The 17,268-nt window shown below is 41.0% G+C and overlaps 1 protein-coding gene across 1 annotated transcript in view; it reads left to right on the top strand.

The window, feature by feature from the left end:
* Nucleotides 1-17,268, top strand: part of LOC137265618 (prominin-1-like) — a 298,050-nt gene that overhangs the window by 136,586 nt on the left and 144,196 nt on the right. The window contains exons 12-15 of the mRNA XM_067801049.1: nucleotides 258-340; nucleotides 2,927-3,079; nucleotides 3,824-3,956; nucleotides 11,340-11,446. Of these exons, the coding sequence (XP_067657150.1) occupies nucleotides 258-340; nucleotides 2,927-3,079; nucleotides 3,824-3,956; nucleotides 11,340-11,446 (476 nt within the window). The remainder of the gene's footprint in view (nucleotides 1-257; nucleotides 341-2,926; nucleotides 3,080-3,823; nucleotides 3,957-11,339; nucleotides 11,447-17,268) is intronic.

Below are 17,268 nucleotides of genomic sequence, written 5' to 3' on the forward strand. Positions count from 1 at the left end.
CAACCAGACGGAATGTTATGATGACTTGTCATTAAAGTAGCTTCTGTAACAGGTATAAAAACTTTCAAAGTTTTGGAAACTTATGTCTGATTTGATAAGCAAAGGAGCATTTGATTTCAAAATGTATTTTGACATAAGATAAAACTGAATTATCCCATTTGAAGTGTTGTTGACTGAAGCCCAAGTTCTTTGTGAAATAAATGATGAGATGTTTTTCTTGCACAATGTAATGACACTAGTTCTAATTGAATTTTTAGGCTCTTGGTTCTTTTGATTTGAATTCCATGAAGTCACAGATTAAGAGCTTCACCAAGGATGTAATGATTTATGACAGATACAGGTATGTTTTATGGTTTATGGTTTAAGGTTTATGTTTTTGAGTAAGTGAGTGAGTTTACGGCGCATTCAGCAATATATGTCAGCAATTATGGTGATGGTCAGTAAATAATCGAGTCAGGACCAGACAATCCAGTTATCAATAGCAGGATCATTGATCTGTGCAATTGGGAACCGATGGTATGTGTCTACCAAGTCAGCTGCTCCCGTTAGTCACCTCTTACAAGCACAGTCCCCTTTTATGGTAAGCATGGGTTGCTAAAGGCCTATTCTACCCTTTAAATTCAGTGGTCTGATGTTTTTGAGAGGCATGTACAAGCTGGTTGAAAGTGAATAAACATTAGCACAATTTTTATCGATGACAACTTCTGTAATTGTTTGTATGATGTTTCAGAGCTAATTCTTACTCCTTCAATGCAATACAGAAAATAATGTTGGTACCAAACTCTTACAGAAACGTGATTATTTCTAACAGGGAATTTCCAAATTTGTAAAAGATATTAGTTTCGAGTAGTGGTTGTGTTATAATATAAGAATTGGGTACACGCTAATACTATAAAGCATGACAGTTAATCTTGTAACTGCGAAGAGGACATAATGAGTGAGATGGGAATTCTCAAAGATTTTGGAGCAGTTCAGAATACCATCATGATTTGTTGAAAAGGCGTGTATGATTGATGAGTCAGTATGTTTTTACGTCTCTAAATGTGACATGAGTGATGCTCCCATTCCTCTTTTTGACCAGGCCAGTTTCAGCTAACATGATCAGCACCCCATGATCTTGCACATGTATCCATATTATGTTCCATACAAGTTAAATGAGGGAAATGCCTGAACTTATTGTTGGCCATCCTATGGATGTGGTTCAAAATATTCCAGACACATCTGAAAACATTACTGGTGGCCAGTGACAGTTTTGCAAGTTTTGAGATGTCTACAAATGATGATTTGTTATGGACAGTAAAAACACATCATCAAGCATGGATATATACTGCATGTTAATGATCTCAAACCATCTGGTACTCTTGATGCCACAGTGGAATGACTTGTCAACCTTTTAGGTTTGTTTGTATTTATTCCATTGTCTGCTAAATGGCAGACTGTGAAAATAGAATGTGTTGGCCACTGCACATGACTTTTGCCAGCAAGCGGCCATGGTTTTCAGTGTGGTATCATGAAATAAAAATTCAAATCAAAATTCATTATTACTTATAACCAGCATTAGCATTCAGATATTAGGAAAATATGAATACAGAAGATTAGTTTCAACACATACCAGTAATAGCTTAGAGAAAGACACCAGTCAAAAGTAGTAAACCTCATCTCACAGACATTCTATTGAGAAAGGTGACCACACAATTTCACAGATGTCTAGTTAAAATCCTAGCCTGAGGTAATCAGAACTCCACTGTAAGACAAACCATTCACTAAGACAAGGGTATGTCTAAAGAGTTTAATAAACTGCTTTGGGGTAAACATGCCATCACCTAAAGTAAAATAACATTATGCAAACACCAATTAAGGGTTGTTAAGATCCAGCCCAGGGTAAGCAATCAAGCATCCAGTAAATGTGCCAACAAGTACTCCCCCTATCTGGTCATTAAGTTGTTCTGGTAGGACACACCCCATTTTGTTTATTCTGTATTTCATTGGCTATTGTAGGTTACACCCATTTTTGTATCAATCAACGAATCATAATCTTGACATTGTTTCAATTTTAGTTAGATAGTCTCCAACTCCATTTGTCCATCAGTATGGTTTAGACTTCCAACACAGGTCAGCTCTAGTCCTCAGCCCAGAGGGTTGTACCAACTCTCTGTGGCCACCCTTGTGGCAACAACCGAAAGACATTCTGCACATTGCACACACAACACAACTACAACAATGAATCAAATGAGGTTGTTACAACTGAAGGTGTACTCGAGGCTGCCCGGCTTGGTTGACACATGACATCATGTTCAAATTGTGCAGTATGATGCTCATGATTGTCTGTTCCAGAAACCACTAGTGCTACTGGATCAAGTGTACTAGGATATTTGAGAACATCCACACCATCAACAGAAATACTAGCCTGTCAAAGTAAATGGACTATATCTATAAAAGATATAGATCAGAGTGTGACAGTCGTTTGAGTTTTGCTTTGTATATAGCCCAGCAACTTATGACTAACTTCCAAAAGCAGCTTGCTTGTATCCATGAAACCCAAAGCTGTACATTATTATAATCTGATCCTACAAGTGAGGTGTACCCCACCTCAAGCTAAGTCTAATTACAATGAGTTCACTCAACAGTATAAAAAGATTACAATATATTTCCAAACATGCATCATCATCTGTAACATAGTAAATCACCACTGCCTGATGGGCAGAATCAAAAAGGTTGACAGAAATAACAGACCACAGAAAGTTGTCTTTTCAAAGGTGTCAAATGTTAGGAGTGACTCCCTCTGCACATGTGTGGCATGACTATGAGCAAACTAAAAAATGTGTTTTGCTTCTTGCAGGGAATATCTATATTTGTTCAAATACTTAGTATTAGCCTGTGTTTCCTAATATGTTTCCTGTAAAGAATATAATTGGTCTTTTTTCAGGTGGTATGCAGGGATTGGCCTGACTTCACTCATAATCCTTATAGTGTTACTTTTGTTCCTTGGTCTCACTTGTGGTGTATGTGGCAGCAGTGCATCTGACCTTCCCACAGAACGAGGTTGTCTCTCTAATTGTGGAGGAAATCTGCTGATGGGGTGAGCAAGAATACTTTCATATCCAAACTACAGTTGCAGGAACAGCCCATGTGGACCTTGAGATGGATGAACAAGATGGTGATACTGTTTTTTAAGGGGGCTCCATCATCACAGATCACAATGATTTTCAAGGCTGCTGACATAACATGCTGGCCTTGCCACACATTCAGATAGTGCCTGGGCACTTGCACGAACATCGCATCTTTGTTCATTCAACTTCAAGTTAGGTGGCAGTCTAATATTCTGAAGGGAGTCCTTAATTGTTTGGACTTCGCTTTAAATGTCCAGAGAATCCACAGAATCAGGGTAACCTTGAGTTTGGATGGATTTACAGTCTGCGCTACTGGCTGCCTGGGTTGATTCAGCTGATTTGATGGTTGACAACCCTTGACGGGAAAACAATCTTGGATGTTGCTCAGAATGCTGCTGCAGGTCGTGTTGTTGAAGAAGAACTGTATTGAGTTTGTCAGCAATTTCATCTAAAGAGACTGGTTTTTGGTCTTCATCCAACATTTTGTCACATGACTGGTCACATGATTACACTTTAAATATTGTCAGTCATCTGGACCAAAGGTAGTCCAAGGTTACATACATAATTTCATTTGTCACAATCCAACAGATGCTATAGTTGCATGAAAATTCCACAGTGCTTCTAGTTTATTGTAGTTAAAGTTGAAAATCACAATGAATATTACATATTGCTTTGACAAACAATATTATAACCCTATGTTGTTCTTTACCTAGGGCTGTGTGCTTAATCTTCATGTTTTCATGGCTGTTGATGCTGCTTACAACCCTCACCTTCATAATTGGAGCACCACTGGAGCGTTTTTTGTGTCAGCCTCTTTCTGATCCTGAGTTGACCATCTTCACCAAGGTTAGTGTACACTTGAAACACACTGATAGTTGCTGTACAGCAGCAATGATAGATGTGATGATATTGTTTTTTTAAATCATTACAACTGTAGTAATAATATATAACATATATATGATATTTAGTATAAGATTTATAATGAGTGCATATCCATGACTGAATGCTCAGTCCACAGTGAGAACAGACTTGAGAGGAGAAATATGAGCAACTAAAGTTGTGAGCTAAATAGAGTCAAGTCTGTACAGTGTCAGGGGGTGTTAACTAAGATGTCTGTCTGTCTGTCTGTCTGTCTCTGTGTGCGTCAGTGTGTGAGTGTGTGTGTGAAAAGAAAGTGATGAGAATACTGGGAATACAGTAGTACATAAAAAACAAGTAGTTTCTCGAATAATTACACAGCATGGATCTTCTCCTACATGTTTCAACTATATCTTCAGGGAGAAGTGATTACAGTTAAACAGATTGTTATGACGTCACTTTTCTCTTGACATCTTAATACAACTGTATACAAATCTTGTGACGCAGTGTTGCAATGACGTCACATTGGCAGCTTTAACATTGACAGTACTAGAAGCATAAGAAAAACAAATAATTTAATTCAAATACATTGCATTACCAGTTTAATTTAACGATGAACACAATTCTTTAATGAAAAAGTTTTCTTTTGCTTTACGCTGCGTGGCATCAGTAGTAATCATTTTATGCAAAGGAAATATTTTAAATTTTATTTCCATTCCTGCTGCGCATTTGTTGATGTGAGCACTTAAGGGGATGCACCTGGTTTTGGGATCCTTAATCTGCTGTTTATGAACGCACATTCTGTCCCTCAAGCACTCTGTTTATCCAATGTATTCTTCATGAAACCCTTGGCATATAATAACATAAATAATATGTTTTGTGGAGCAATCCATGTTAGAGCGTACCTGATATAGTTGTTACCTGTTTTTGAACTTAATACATGAGCTTTCAAGTATATACTCACAAGTTCCACAATTTCCCCATTTACATTTTGAGACTCTGAATTCTGTAGGTTTAATACATGAGTCAAATGTGGCATGTGTCAATGTGTGTTTTAAGTTACAGCTTTGGCATTTACTTTTTATCATAGTTACATTTGCCATAATTCGATTCATTTTAATATCAGCATTTAAAATTGGAACATTTTGTCTTGTGATATGAAAAAGTTCCAGATTCTTTGGGTTGTATCTTGATACATAGGCCAGATTGACAGTGTTATTTATATGTTTATCATGGACTTTCAACAGTGTCTTTCTGTCTGTGTTCATTGCTTTCTTTATTCCATCTACCACAAGTAGAACTGGATACCCATGGGACTGTAGATATAATTTTAATTCTGCAAGTTATATATTTCTTGTAGATATTTTAGAGACAATCAGCCAGATACGTCTTGCTAACTTATAGGGAATGCTCCTCTTTATATGACTCGGGTGGCAATATGAAAACTGTTGATATTGTTTAGTATCTGTAGGTTGATAATATATATATCTGTTTCTTGGTCACATCCACATAGTTTTACCATAGAGTCTAAAAAATGGAATTTCAGAGTAGTTTGAGTCCATGGTAAAATGTAAATGTTTGTTCAAGTTATTTAGGATGTTATGAAAAAAAGTTAACTTTTCATCCCCAAAGGGCCATAATATGAAGCAATTGTCAAGGAAATTTTGACATGTTTATTCTGAAGTATTCAGTGACTTCGGGACCTATCTGTTGTTTCACTTTGGTTTCCAGAGTTCATTCCAAGTATCCTGAAACTAGTGTAGCATGCGTGGGTGCCATTTTAGTTAACATTGCTGGATCCTTTAATTGTCTATACTGTTCTTCGTCCAAATTAAATGTATTATTACTAAATATGAATTTAACACTTTCTATGACAAATTCCTTCAAGAATCTTGTTGGGAGTAATGCTGGATGTTCATTACACGAATCATATCATATAAAATGAATACTGCTGATGCCATGTAGAGTAAAGCTAAAGAAAACTTTTTTCATTAAAGAATTATATATATAAATTATGGTGGTTGGTGGGTTGTATGCACAAGTCTGTGTGATGTGTCTAGTGTGTAGTGGTAGTTGGTAGTGGCTTTTTTGCTTTTGCTTTAACGTCTCTTCCGCTCTACTGCTATACCGCTGGCTAGCCGTAAAAGGTGAAAGGAAAGCCGATTGCGTAAGTCTTTCCTGCCAGTACATAACCTCTCCATAGACTAGACTCTTGTAGTGCCTCCTAGTGGCAACACACGGTAACTGGACACCTTTCGGCTCCAGGCTAAACTACAGGGGATCTCGGAGCAGCATGGGCCCCAGAGGTTCAATATGCAGGCCCACCGGCGAGTGGACATGCCCTGGTATTGATCCAACCATGCCCCAGCCATGGGTAAATGGTGAGAAGGACACTTTCTATGAGCAAAGGAGATTCTACAGGAGTCCAATGGTCAAGTGTCACCAATAGGTGTTTCACCTGAGAAGCTTGGTTTATCCAAGTCCCTCTCTAATTCCCCTTGATAATGATGATCAAAGTAAACAAATGTTCATGCCGGATCGGACGTCGCCCGGAACAACAAGGAGTGTAGTGGGACTCCCAGTGACAAATCAGCTACCACCAACAACTGCTGTGCCAAATGTGGCAAACAGTATGTTAGGACAAAGCACCTCCTACAACATCAGGCCAGTTGCCAGAACAAAGAAGTTGCAAAGAAAAGTAACACCTACAAATGCAAATATTGCAACAAGGAGTATGTCTACCAAAAGAGTTATCAGAAACATACAGAGATCTGCATGAAAGAGAACAATGTCAATGATACTCAAACTGTCCAACCTATCACACAAGCCAGGGGTCAACATACTCATACCTCAAAACCACCTAAGGTGGGAAAGCATGGACACCCTGACAGACTGAAAGTGTTGTTATGGAGAGCTGTTCCAGACAAGAAACATGGAAAAACCCTCATCAAACTTACTCGAAGTAAGTTTGGGATAAGCAACAACATACCAATGGTGATAAGAGGTGTCAAGAGAAACAAAAGAATCGAAATGTGGTGTATGGATAGACAATCAGCGGAATCGCTTTTTCAACAAATTCGACAAAAATGTCATGAAAACAAATGGAGGCAGTTCTGTAGTTTGGGTTGCAATTACCTCCAAAGAAAATCACGCCACTATCGAGATGACACAACCTCTATATCTGAAGTAAATACCATAGACCTACCTCAAGACTCAGAAGCTGTACATGATGAAACTAAAGCTCTAAAAGTACTACAGTGGAATGCACAGTCACTGAAGAACAAAGTTAGTGAATTCAAGCTACTCTTACAGGAGGAAAACATTGACATAGCACTGCTCAGTGAAACAAGAATAACAGAACATGAGAACTGGCAAGACAAGTTCAAAGGCTACTGCCTATATAACTCCCCAAGGCCAAACAAGGAGGGCGGAGGTGTAGCACTATTGACAAAAAGTCATCTAGGAGTGTCAGAAGTAAAGACCTACTACTCTGAGATCATAGAGTACATCAGTGCAGATATCACAGTCTGTAAAAACTTCACATTCTGTGCCTCATCCATCTATGCCAGGGAAGGATGTAGCAGGCTGACCAACGAACTAGATGATATCAGTCAGGGTACAAACTTATATCTAGCCGGTGATTTCAACGTTAAAAGCACCCAATGGAACAGCACCCAAACCAACTCATCTGGTGCAAGACTCTCAGCATGGTTAACTGACAGCAACCTCCTGCCAATCAATGGTACTGATCACACTCATCAAAGCCACTCAACGGGGCATACTGACTCCATCGATGTAACAATTGTTAGCCCAAATCTTGCCCCTCAAATAAAGTCATGGAAAACCGTGGATGATACTCTCGGCAGCGATCACTTCCCAATCATCACAGAGATAGAACTTCCCGGTTCCCCACAAAACACCACCAAAGAAGTGAGATTCAACATCAAAAAAGCTAACAGAGAAGGATTCACATCTCTACTAGCACACAAGATTGAGGAAACACAAGCCATCATAACACACTCATCTGTTGAACAGAAGGTGGAATCAATTACCAAGTGTATTGTTGATGTGGCAGAAGAAACTTATCCTTCAACCAAACTTCACAAGAGACCACCTGCACCTTGGTGGAATGAAAGTATAAGCAAGGACAGAAAGGCTAGAAGAAGGGCCAGAAGAACTTGGAAACGCACCCGCAACTTGAGGGACAAAATAGCATACAAATGTCTAGAAGCCAAAGTAAAGAGGGATATCAAGATCGCCAAAACCACTAGTTGGAGAAATTTCATCTCAACTCTTACAAGAGACACTCCTTCCCATACTGTCTGGAGGAAAATAAAAGCAATCAACGGCAACACCAACTCAAGTCAACCAGCCCTATTCCATGATGGTGTAATGATCACTGACACGAAAGAAAAGGCACAGTTATTTGGAAATCACTATGCCAACAAGTGTTCCTCCATTGACACGGATTTCAACAAAAGTACCTTTTCTGATAGTGAACAACATATTGCTGACAACCTAGATTTGCTGTATTCTTCTGAGGCTGAGGAGGACCAACCTTTCACGAGACATGAAATGGACCTTGCCATAAAAGAACTGACACTAAAAGCTGCTGGTCCTGATAAAATTCACAACCAGATGCTGATGGACCTACCACCAAATGCAAAAGACATCATACTCAATCTGTTTAATGAGATTTGGGACTCTGGCACTTATCCATCAGCAGGGAAGACTAGCCAAATAATTCCCCTTCAAAAACCAAACAAAGATAAACAAGCCATTAAATCATACCGTCCTATTGCCCTCACCTCCTGCCTAGGTAAACTCATGGAAAAGATGATCACCAGACGATTAACATGGAAATTGGAGACAGAAAAGATCTTTCACAAATCTCAGTGTGGCTTCCGCCCAAAATCAGGTACCATAGATGCACTCATGCAGCTAACTGAACAATGTCATCAAGGATTAAGCAGGAATGAATACACGGTTATAATCCTGATCGATCTAGAAGGTGCATTTGATAAGGTGTGGTGGGATGGAGTCACCTTAAAGGCAGCTGAACTGGGAATAAGTGGCAGACTTCTTAAATTCATCAGAAGCTTCCTCAGCGAAAGACACATCCAAACCAAAGTAGGTAATGAGTATTCAGACTTAATCAGCATCAACACTGGAACACCCCAGGGTTCAATAATCAGCCCAATCCTTTTTAACATCATGATGCAGGATCTACCATCTGTAGTTTCAAAGCCACTGGGACAAGTCACATATGCTGATGATGGCTCCATATATATCACTCACAAAGATCTCAACCACATTGTGACGCATGCCAATGAATGTATGGAAGCAATAAACAATTGGGCAACCAAGTGGAAATTAAAGATATCCCAAGAAAAGACAGAATACACAGTCATCACCAGAAAACGAAAACATGTGTTGCCACTTGACAAACTTGGTATACAAATCTCTGGTCGGTCAATAGGCTACAACAAAAATCCGAAAATACTAGGGCTAACACTCGACCCTAAACTCACATGGAATGCCCATATTGACCGGTTACATCATGACTGTCTAAAGAGGCTGAACCTCATGAAGGTCATTTCATCAAAAGCTTGGGGGGCCGATTTTACCACCCTAAGAACATTCTATCTGACATATATCAGGAGTAAGATGTCATATGCCATGGAAATCTGGTCATCATGCTGCCCAACGAGAATGAAAAGACTTTCAACCTTACAAAATTGTGCTCTCCGTCTCATAGTTGGTGCTCTGAAAACCACGCCAGTTGGGTCACTTGAGATAGAAGCAAACATCCCTCCACTTCAGATCCATTCGGAATCAGTTATCCTGAACAGAAGGATTAAAAATCACTTCCTTCCAAAAGATTCTCCAGGGCATCTCAAGAAAAACAAAGCAAAGAACTCCTTCTATGCAAGATCCAGCAGGCTACTCAAGGAAAGAAACATCTATCTCCCTTCTAGGTCAGACCCCAACTTCTCTCAGCAATCATGAATGATATACCACCATGGCAATGGAAACCTCCAACCATAGTAACATCAATTCCAGAACAAGCCAATAAGTCAGAAAACCCAGTCAAGTTGAAGATGCTAGCCTTGGAGTTAATCCAGACTAAATATTCAGAATACAGAAAGATCTACACTGACGGCTCCCTGGATCCAAACAATGGAAAAGCTGGGGCAGGCATATATCTCCAAGACGATGAGAGTAGTGTCATCATTCCACTCACCCCCTGCTCAATCCTCAGTGCAGAACTTACAGCAATAGAAAGAGCCTTGCTGGAAATTAAAGATCTTTCCAACTCCGGTCCTTACACCATCCTGACTGACTCTTTATCATCCCTGCACACTCTGTTGTCATACAAACCTACTGAGTACTACCATCAAACCAAAGCCATCAACAGTCTGCTACAAACCCTGAAAACTGTCATCTGCCTACAATGGATCCCAAGCCATGTAGGGATTATTGGGAACGAAAAGGCTGACGAACTTGCCAAGCAAGCATCTGAGTGTGGCCCTCTGCTAAAACCTATGTCATCTCTACCTAGTTTGAAATGCAGAGTGAAGGAAACCTCTAGTGATAAATGGTCAAATATCTGGCTCAATAACAGCAAAGGTCGAAAGTACTTTGAACTGCAGGAAAACCCAACAGAATTTTCTACAAAAATATCAAAAGAACGGATCAAGTTACCATCTCTAGAATCCGACTGAACCACTTTCCCTGTCAGAGCTATCTAGCCAAATATCATCTGGCAATTGACCCCATCTGCACATTTTGTAATCAAGAAGAGGAAGATCTTGAGCACATCTTATTCAGATGCCCCGAATATGATGAAATCAGGTCAACAGCCAACAACAATCTTAAAGAAGCCCTTGAAAACAGAAATAATGAATGGGCTCAATTCATCAATATAATCAAGAGGAGAAACGAGAGGGTACATGCAAGGGCCATGACGCCAGAGGCATGCTCCACTACCTAACCTACCTAACCTATATAAATTATATACAACATATGTCATATTTGGGATTTCACTTTCTCAGTAAAGTACAAATTCTAGTACAGCGGAAGTCGCGGTGGCTGAGCGGGTTAGGCGGCTGACTTTGTGTGCTGGCGATTAGGTGCCTGACTCTGAGGGTGCAGGTTCGAATGCCAGATGGGACTCTACCAAAAAAGTAATAGAATTTGTACTTTACTGAGAAAGTGAAATCCCAAATATGACATATGTTGCATTTGACCACTTTCTAAATGGCATCGTGTAATCATAAATTATATATACTCCTGTTCCCATGGCAGATGAGCCATGTGGCCCCTCAGCGACATCGCTGTAATGATCATGTTGCCATTTATATGTTTCAGTTGATTGATGAGATGCACCTTCTTGGAGGAAGTGGCAATGACTCTTTCCTTGGAGAGATGCTATTTCAAGATCCTTCTATTGATCTAACAGTTGCAAGTATTTTGAAGTAGGTTGAACAGACAAAATAAAATATGCATCACTAATATAAATAGATATATCAATGGGAAAATGTAACTGTGCATAACATAAAATTGCACAAAATAAAACTTATTAGAAAAGTTATTAAAATAACCCTTAATGAACATCCAGCATAGCGCTTTGCTTGAAATTTGATGTCAGGTCAGGGTCAGTGTCTTTTTGCATGGAATAACATTCCCTAAGGTTTCTTCAATTGTTTAATGTTGTCTATACATCTGTGCTCCTTTATTTCAGTAGTATCTATCTGTTTCAAAAGTTTCATACTTTCTAACAACTGTGACACATGACATCAAATACAAAACACTCAAAAATAGAGATGATTGTCCTCTTGTACAAATGTGCAATCATTTTTGTGTAATTGTAATCATAAATCTTATCATTCTTTTCCCATGTATATTTGTGCTAGTGATGAGGTTCAAATTTGTTCACACCATTAATGATTTGAAAACATAACTTCCAGAAAGCTTTTCTCCCAAACCTGACTGACTCAGTAGCCTAAGATGGTCACTTTTGTTTCTATCTTTTTTTGTAAAGTAGTCATATCTGTTATTTTTTCTTGCAATGAATTGTTTGATTTTACAAATGTCCTGTATTGTTGAGACAAATCTGTCAAATGATAGGGAAAGCTGTTGAAGACTTGAGATGTAGATAAATCTTTTGGCTATGAGAAAGAGATCATTAACTATGTGATTGTTTGAGCCTAACCCAAATATAACACAGTATTTAGTTATTTCTGATTATTTTCTAAATAGTAATTAATAAAATTCTCTACTTTCTGCCAGAGGCTGAAAACACCTTCACCTGACCTTTCATAGTCAGCATGCCTATCTTTTCCAGGTTTGAATAACATTTTCTGTGTGAGCATCACAGCAGCCATAATAAATAACATTGCTTAGTGGCATTTCAGGTTATTTCTATATGGGTCAAAGAGATAGACTAAAGTTATGTTATATTTTGATCACCTTCACATGAAATATCATTAACAGTTAGTTTGTGTTGTGAGGCAAAACAGATATCATATTTCGTGTGTTATGTGGATCAGTTGTCTCTAGTAGTATAGGGAATGGGGGTTCTGGATCACTTTCAAAAAAAAGTCTCTACAACGCCTTATTTACTAACTAAGGCTTTGGTGGGGCCCTTAGCTCTTGCTACTATTACCCCTACTCTTAACGTGTGTAGGTAGGAGGTAACACTGTGCCGTACGGTACGATCAATAATTCTTCTCTTACAAACCCCCTACCCGGCCCATCCCTCAAGTAGTATAAGTTAGGTTCGTCGGCTTTCATATCCACTTTATCTATGTTGTAAGTTTTGACTGACCATATAGGATCGGTGGCCCGCTTACGGCTATCACCCTCGTGTTCCCCCGGCTGGTATAGATACCTCACTAGGGCCCTATCTGGTATCTGTTTCTCCTTCCCACGCAATGGAGCGGCCGACTCTGCAACTATTGATTTTAGTTTGATAGCGTCTGCCGGTTTCTTACCGGTGAGACGGGTGACTTCATGGTTGATTGCTGACACCACCTTGGGTAACCTCGTGACCCATTCAGTCGATCGTTTTCCAGGGGTGGCCATCTCCCTAGCATACTGATGGCCGAACAAGCGCTCAGCCAAAGTCCTATTAAATCTCTCAACTATGGCTTGGCTGCGATGGGCTCTGGCCGTGCCACGCCTGACCTTTGTATCGTGTTTGGTTAGCAGTTGTGACACGGCACCCATGAACTCCCGTCCGGGGTCAACTTGCAGCTCTGTTGGCCACGTCAGCGGGCTGCGTTTGTATATGCGTTCGAATCCTCTGGCTACCTGGGCCGAATCTTTCATGGTCAAGGGTTCGGCTTCCTTGTAACGACTGGCTACGTCCACTACGGTTAAGGCATACTTGTACCTCTTGTCGTGGGGTAGGAACAGTAGGTCTGCCTGGTGAACGCTATTAGGTATGTTAATACCGAACCTCCTTCTAGGCACGTAGCGTGGTGCCGGCAAATAGATCTGCCACAGGGCTTGTTTTTCAAGCCACGCTTTGGCTTCCTCCGGGGGTACTCGCGCTATTTTAGCTAGCTTATCTACTGCGCTAGCTCCTTTCCAGTACCCACGCGGGCTGTAGTAAATAGCCTCAAATTTTTTCATGTCCATACGCGTATGTGTTTATCCCATCAATAGCTATCCAACGTTTCGTGTCCATAGGCGACAGGGACGTCTTGTTTATAGTCAGTCCGTATATCTTATGTCCATCACTTCTAAGTGTGTTCATTTTATGCCTAAAGGTACGGGTCTTGAACAGGGCTTCCTTGAATCTGGCGTGTTTGATGTGTTGTTTCACCACATACTTCTTAACCCCCTTAGCCTTCCGGATCTCACTATTGTCGGCTTTCAGTATGGAGTACATCTTAGGTCTCAAACCTATGTACTCGGCTATGGGCGTGCCAGCACTCGTCCTTCATCTTACCTAGGACCTTTTTATTTACCGTACTGTGTATGGTATGGGTCTTAGGGTAGTCGCTGGTGTCGTATAAATCGAGGTGTTTTTTCATGTCCTCGTACACGTCCTCGGTTCGAATTTCTAACAGCAGGGAATCCGTGTCAGTGTACAGCACTTCACACCTGTCGCCGTACTGTTTCTTGAGCTCGTTGTAGTAAAAGTCGTACATCAGGTGTTTGGATAAATCGAGGATGCTCATCCCCACGTAAACAGGCCGGTTGAATTTTATGTGGCTTTTCTTCATGTGTAGGGCAACCAGGTTGTCTGTGAATATCTTACTACGGTTGAATGCCGGACTGACTATCAATCTCCTGAGCTTGTCTTCCTCACTCGACCGAACCAGCTTCACGGTCACGCGTTTCCTCAGGTTCTCCATAGTCTTACCAAACACCGAGTTGTTCATGAGCTTGTAGAGATTTTTCTCAAAATCACTGGTGGCTTTTTTTCGTAGGTCTGTGTTCATTCTGATGTAGGGCTCCATCCATGGGCTCTGGTCGAACATGAGCACCCTGTGTATTTTGGTCAGCCTCATACCCAACGACAGGTACAGCTGTAGGTTGCGATAGTGAACGATGTACTTGGTCTTATTCATTAAGTTAGGAATGAGTTTTTCAACGTCTGTCACACGCCCACCTAACAAGTTATGTTGGTACTCAGACATCCAGTCTGGGTTAACCCTCATACGTTCGGGGGCCAGGGGGTAGCTGTTGTGTGATGTGTGTAATTCCTTGGTATACTCTAAGTCAACCTCGAGGATATACCCTTTGTTCGAATCTGGTGCAACCCCCATAACATCAACGTGGGGTACCCATTCGAATCCCCCTGTAGGTAGATACTGGCTCATGGCCCAGCCGTACAGGTTGTTTGCGTCGAGGTAGAGAATGTGATTGGTTGGCTTGTTAGGATCGTAACCTTTCACGTATTGATTATTTGCTTTCGCGTATCGTTTGGATGCCATGGAAATCCCACCTCGCAAGCCTTTCTCAATGAATAGGTGCATGTCGTAATCTGTGAGCAATTCCAAATTAACTCCGGTCTTTTTAAGCAAGGCGTCCCACGACAGACCTGGGCTGGTGTAATACCATGCGGGGTCGAGTTTATACTGCTTGAAACACGTCCGCCTAGCGGCGCCTCTATACTTACCAGTTATGTGGCAGTGATCTCTCACCGAATCACCGTTAAGTGGTGAGTCACACACGTGACAGTTAGTGCTACTAGCGTGAGCTAGCCTGTCGACTCGGGTCATACGCATGGGAGCGATTCTATACAATGCATTCCTAATAATTTTTTCTTCCTCCTGCAAACACTTTAGAAACCTTTCAGCCGCGTCAGGGCCCCTGTACACTACCGGAGCTTTCGTTTCCCCGTCACAACGGACGACAATGTATCCAAACCCACAGGCTTTATGCTCTTGTGTGGGGGAATCCCCCCCCACAACCAAGGCTTCGAAGTCGGCGTATATGATATAAGGCACAGACATTTGGTTCTTGTGGTTACCGAATTTTAGGATATTATCACCTTCCTTAGGCATGTCGACTCGTATGGCCGTCTGCCCCACACCTTGACAATCCTCCCGGTGGGATTCTAATAAATCAGCTCGTGTGAAGCCATGTAGGCATCGTTCACAGAAGTGAGTCTTTCCTCTGTGTGCCGATTGGTCATACAACAGCCTGCTAAAGTGTTTTATCCATGTGTAGTGATACTTGTCACCTCGCTGGATCATGAATATATTGATAACTTGGCGATCCTTCACCCCGCTGACCCTGTGTACTATTGTTGTGTTACCTTCGTGCCCAAAGATATTTATAGCCAGATTATTCTGTTTTTCTACTTTAGTGATCTGGGATATGGGGGTGGGTTCATCTATACCATCCCAGTTGAGCCCATCGTCTTGGGGATAGCTAGAAAGCCTATCTGAATTAGTGCCAGCTGGAAATAAGGCTGACCTGATAGCTAACCTCAGGCAATCGTTTCCTCTATTCTTAACGTTTACTATGGCATGTTTGTTCCTATAGTAGGGGGGCAAGGCTAGGTATGGCACGTAGTTAGCTATGTCTAGATAGACATTATCGATTTTATCTACAGCCCACCCGGACCCCAAGTGTGTGTAGCGTTCTAGGTATTCTCGTATCTGCTGAAAACTGGTATCGATTGATGTGTCAATGGTCTCTGTATGTGTGACGACCTCTTGTTTACCTCGGAAGTAAGGCTGAACATACTCAGTGAGGTCCCCAACCTGCTTAAAGAGCGACATTTTCACTGTGATCTGAAACTTGATACTTCCTAGGTTATTTAGTTCCTGGTTGACCTTATCAGCTATCAGAGGCTTGATATCTGTAATGTCTATGTTTCTATCAACGTGCATGTGCCAACCTCTCAAATAGTTGCCTACAGCGCGCTCAGTGCGCACGAACTGTAGGTCAATAGCTCTATTCTGTCGTAATAATTCTAAAAGTTGTGGTTTCCTCATACGGGAATATCCGCCTAAACCCAAATCGTGTGCCTCGGCTTTCAGTTGTTTTACAGTGGGACGTGCTACGGGGGTATGTGATAACAATTCGACTAACCCGGCTCTCCCCAGTTTTGAATAACCCGTGTATCCAAGCTGTTTTGCTTGAGCTTTTAATTGTTTTACCGTAGGGGCTTCTAAACCTAGTAATCTCAACAATGCTGACTTCCGCATTCGAGAATACCCGATCACACCTCTCTGTTTTGCGACCCGCTTAAGCTCGCGTACAGTAGTCATAGTGTTTACACCTAACATAACCAATGTCTAATTGGAGTCTATCTTGAGCAGTCGCCTACGTTCTTTTATGTAGCCCTTTTTATTCTCGTAGATGAGTTGATGTCTGACTACGTTCGCTCCGTGAGCTTTACATAGACAGTAGTGCCCTTTAACCCTGATACCACACACAGAACACGTGTAGTTAGGACTTCCCATATGGAAACAACAGAACCTAGTCCTGCATTTCCTACCACAGGCCTCGGTCTTCCCCATAAGTATGTATTCGCATCGGTATGGAGCGGGTCTCATGTTTACTTATATGGGTATTTAATTTAATTGCTTCGCAACCAACGCAGTAGCTGCTATACCCAACACTATGAAGCCCAGTTCACGATTCATTTGTCCCTTGGATGGTGTGTAGTACTGAGCGAGTGTGGGTTTATTGAGCGGTTCCAATCGTTTACCAGTTAGTAGGTAGTATTCTTTCATTGCTTCATCGACATCGTTGAATGTTTGAACGGCATGGTTTTCACGCTGGAGTTGTTCGTTAATAAAATCGATCCTCTGGAGGCGTTTTTTAGCGT

The sequence above is a fragment of the Haliotis asinina genome, chromosome 15 (genome assembly GCF_037392515.1).
Source record: "Haliotis asinina isolate JCU_RB_2024 chromosome 15, JCU_Hal_asi_v2, whole genome shotgun sequence".
Lineage (NCBI taxonomy): Eukaryota > Metazoa > Mollusca > Gastropoda > Lepetellida > Haliotidae > Haliotis > Haliotis asinina.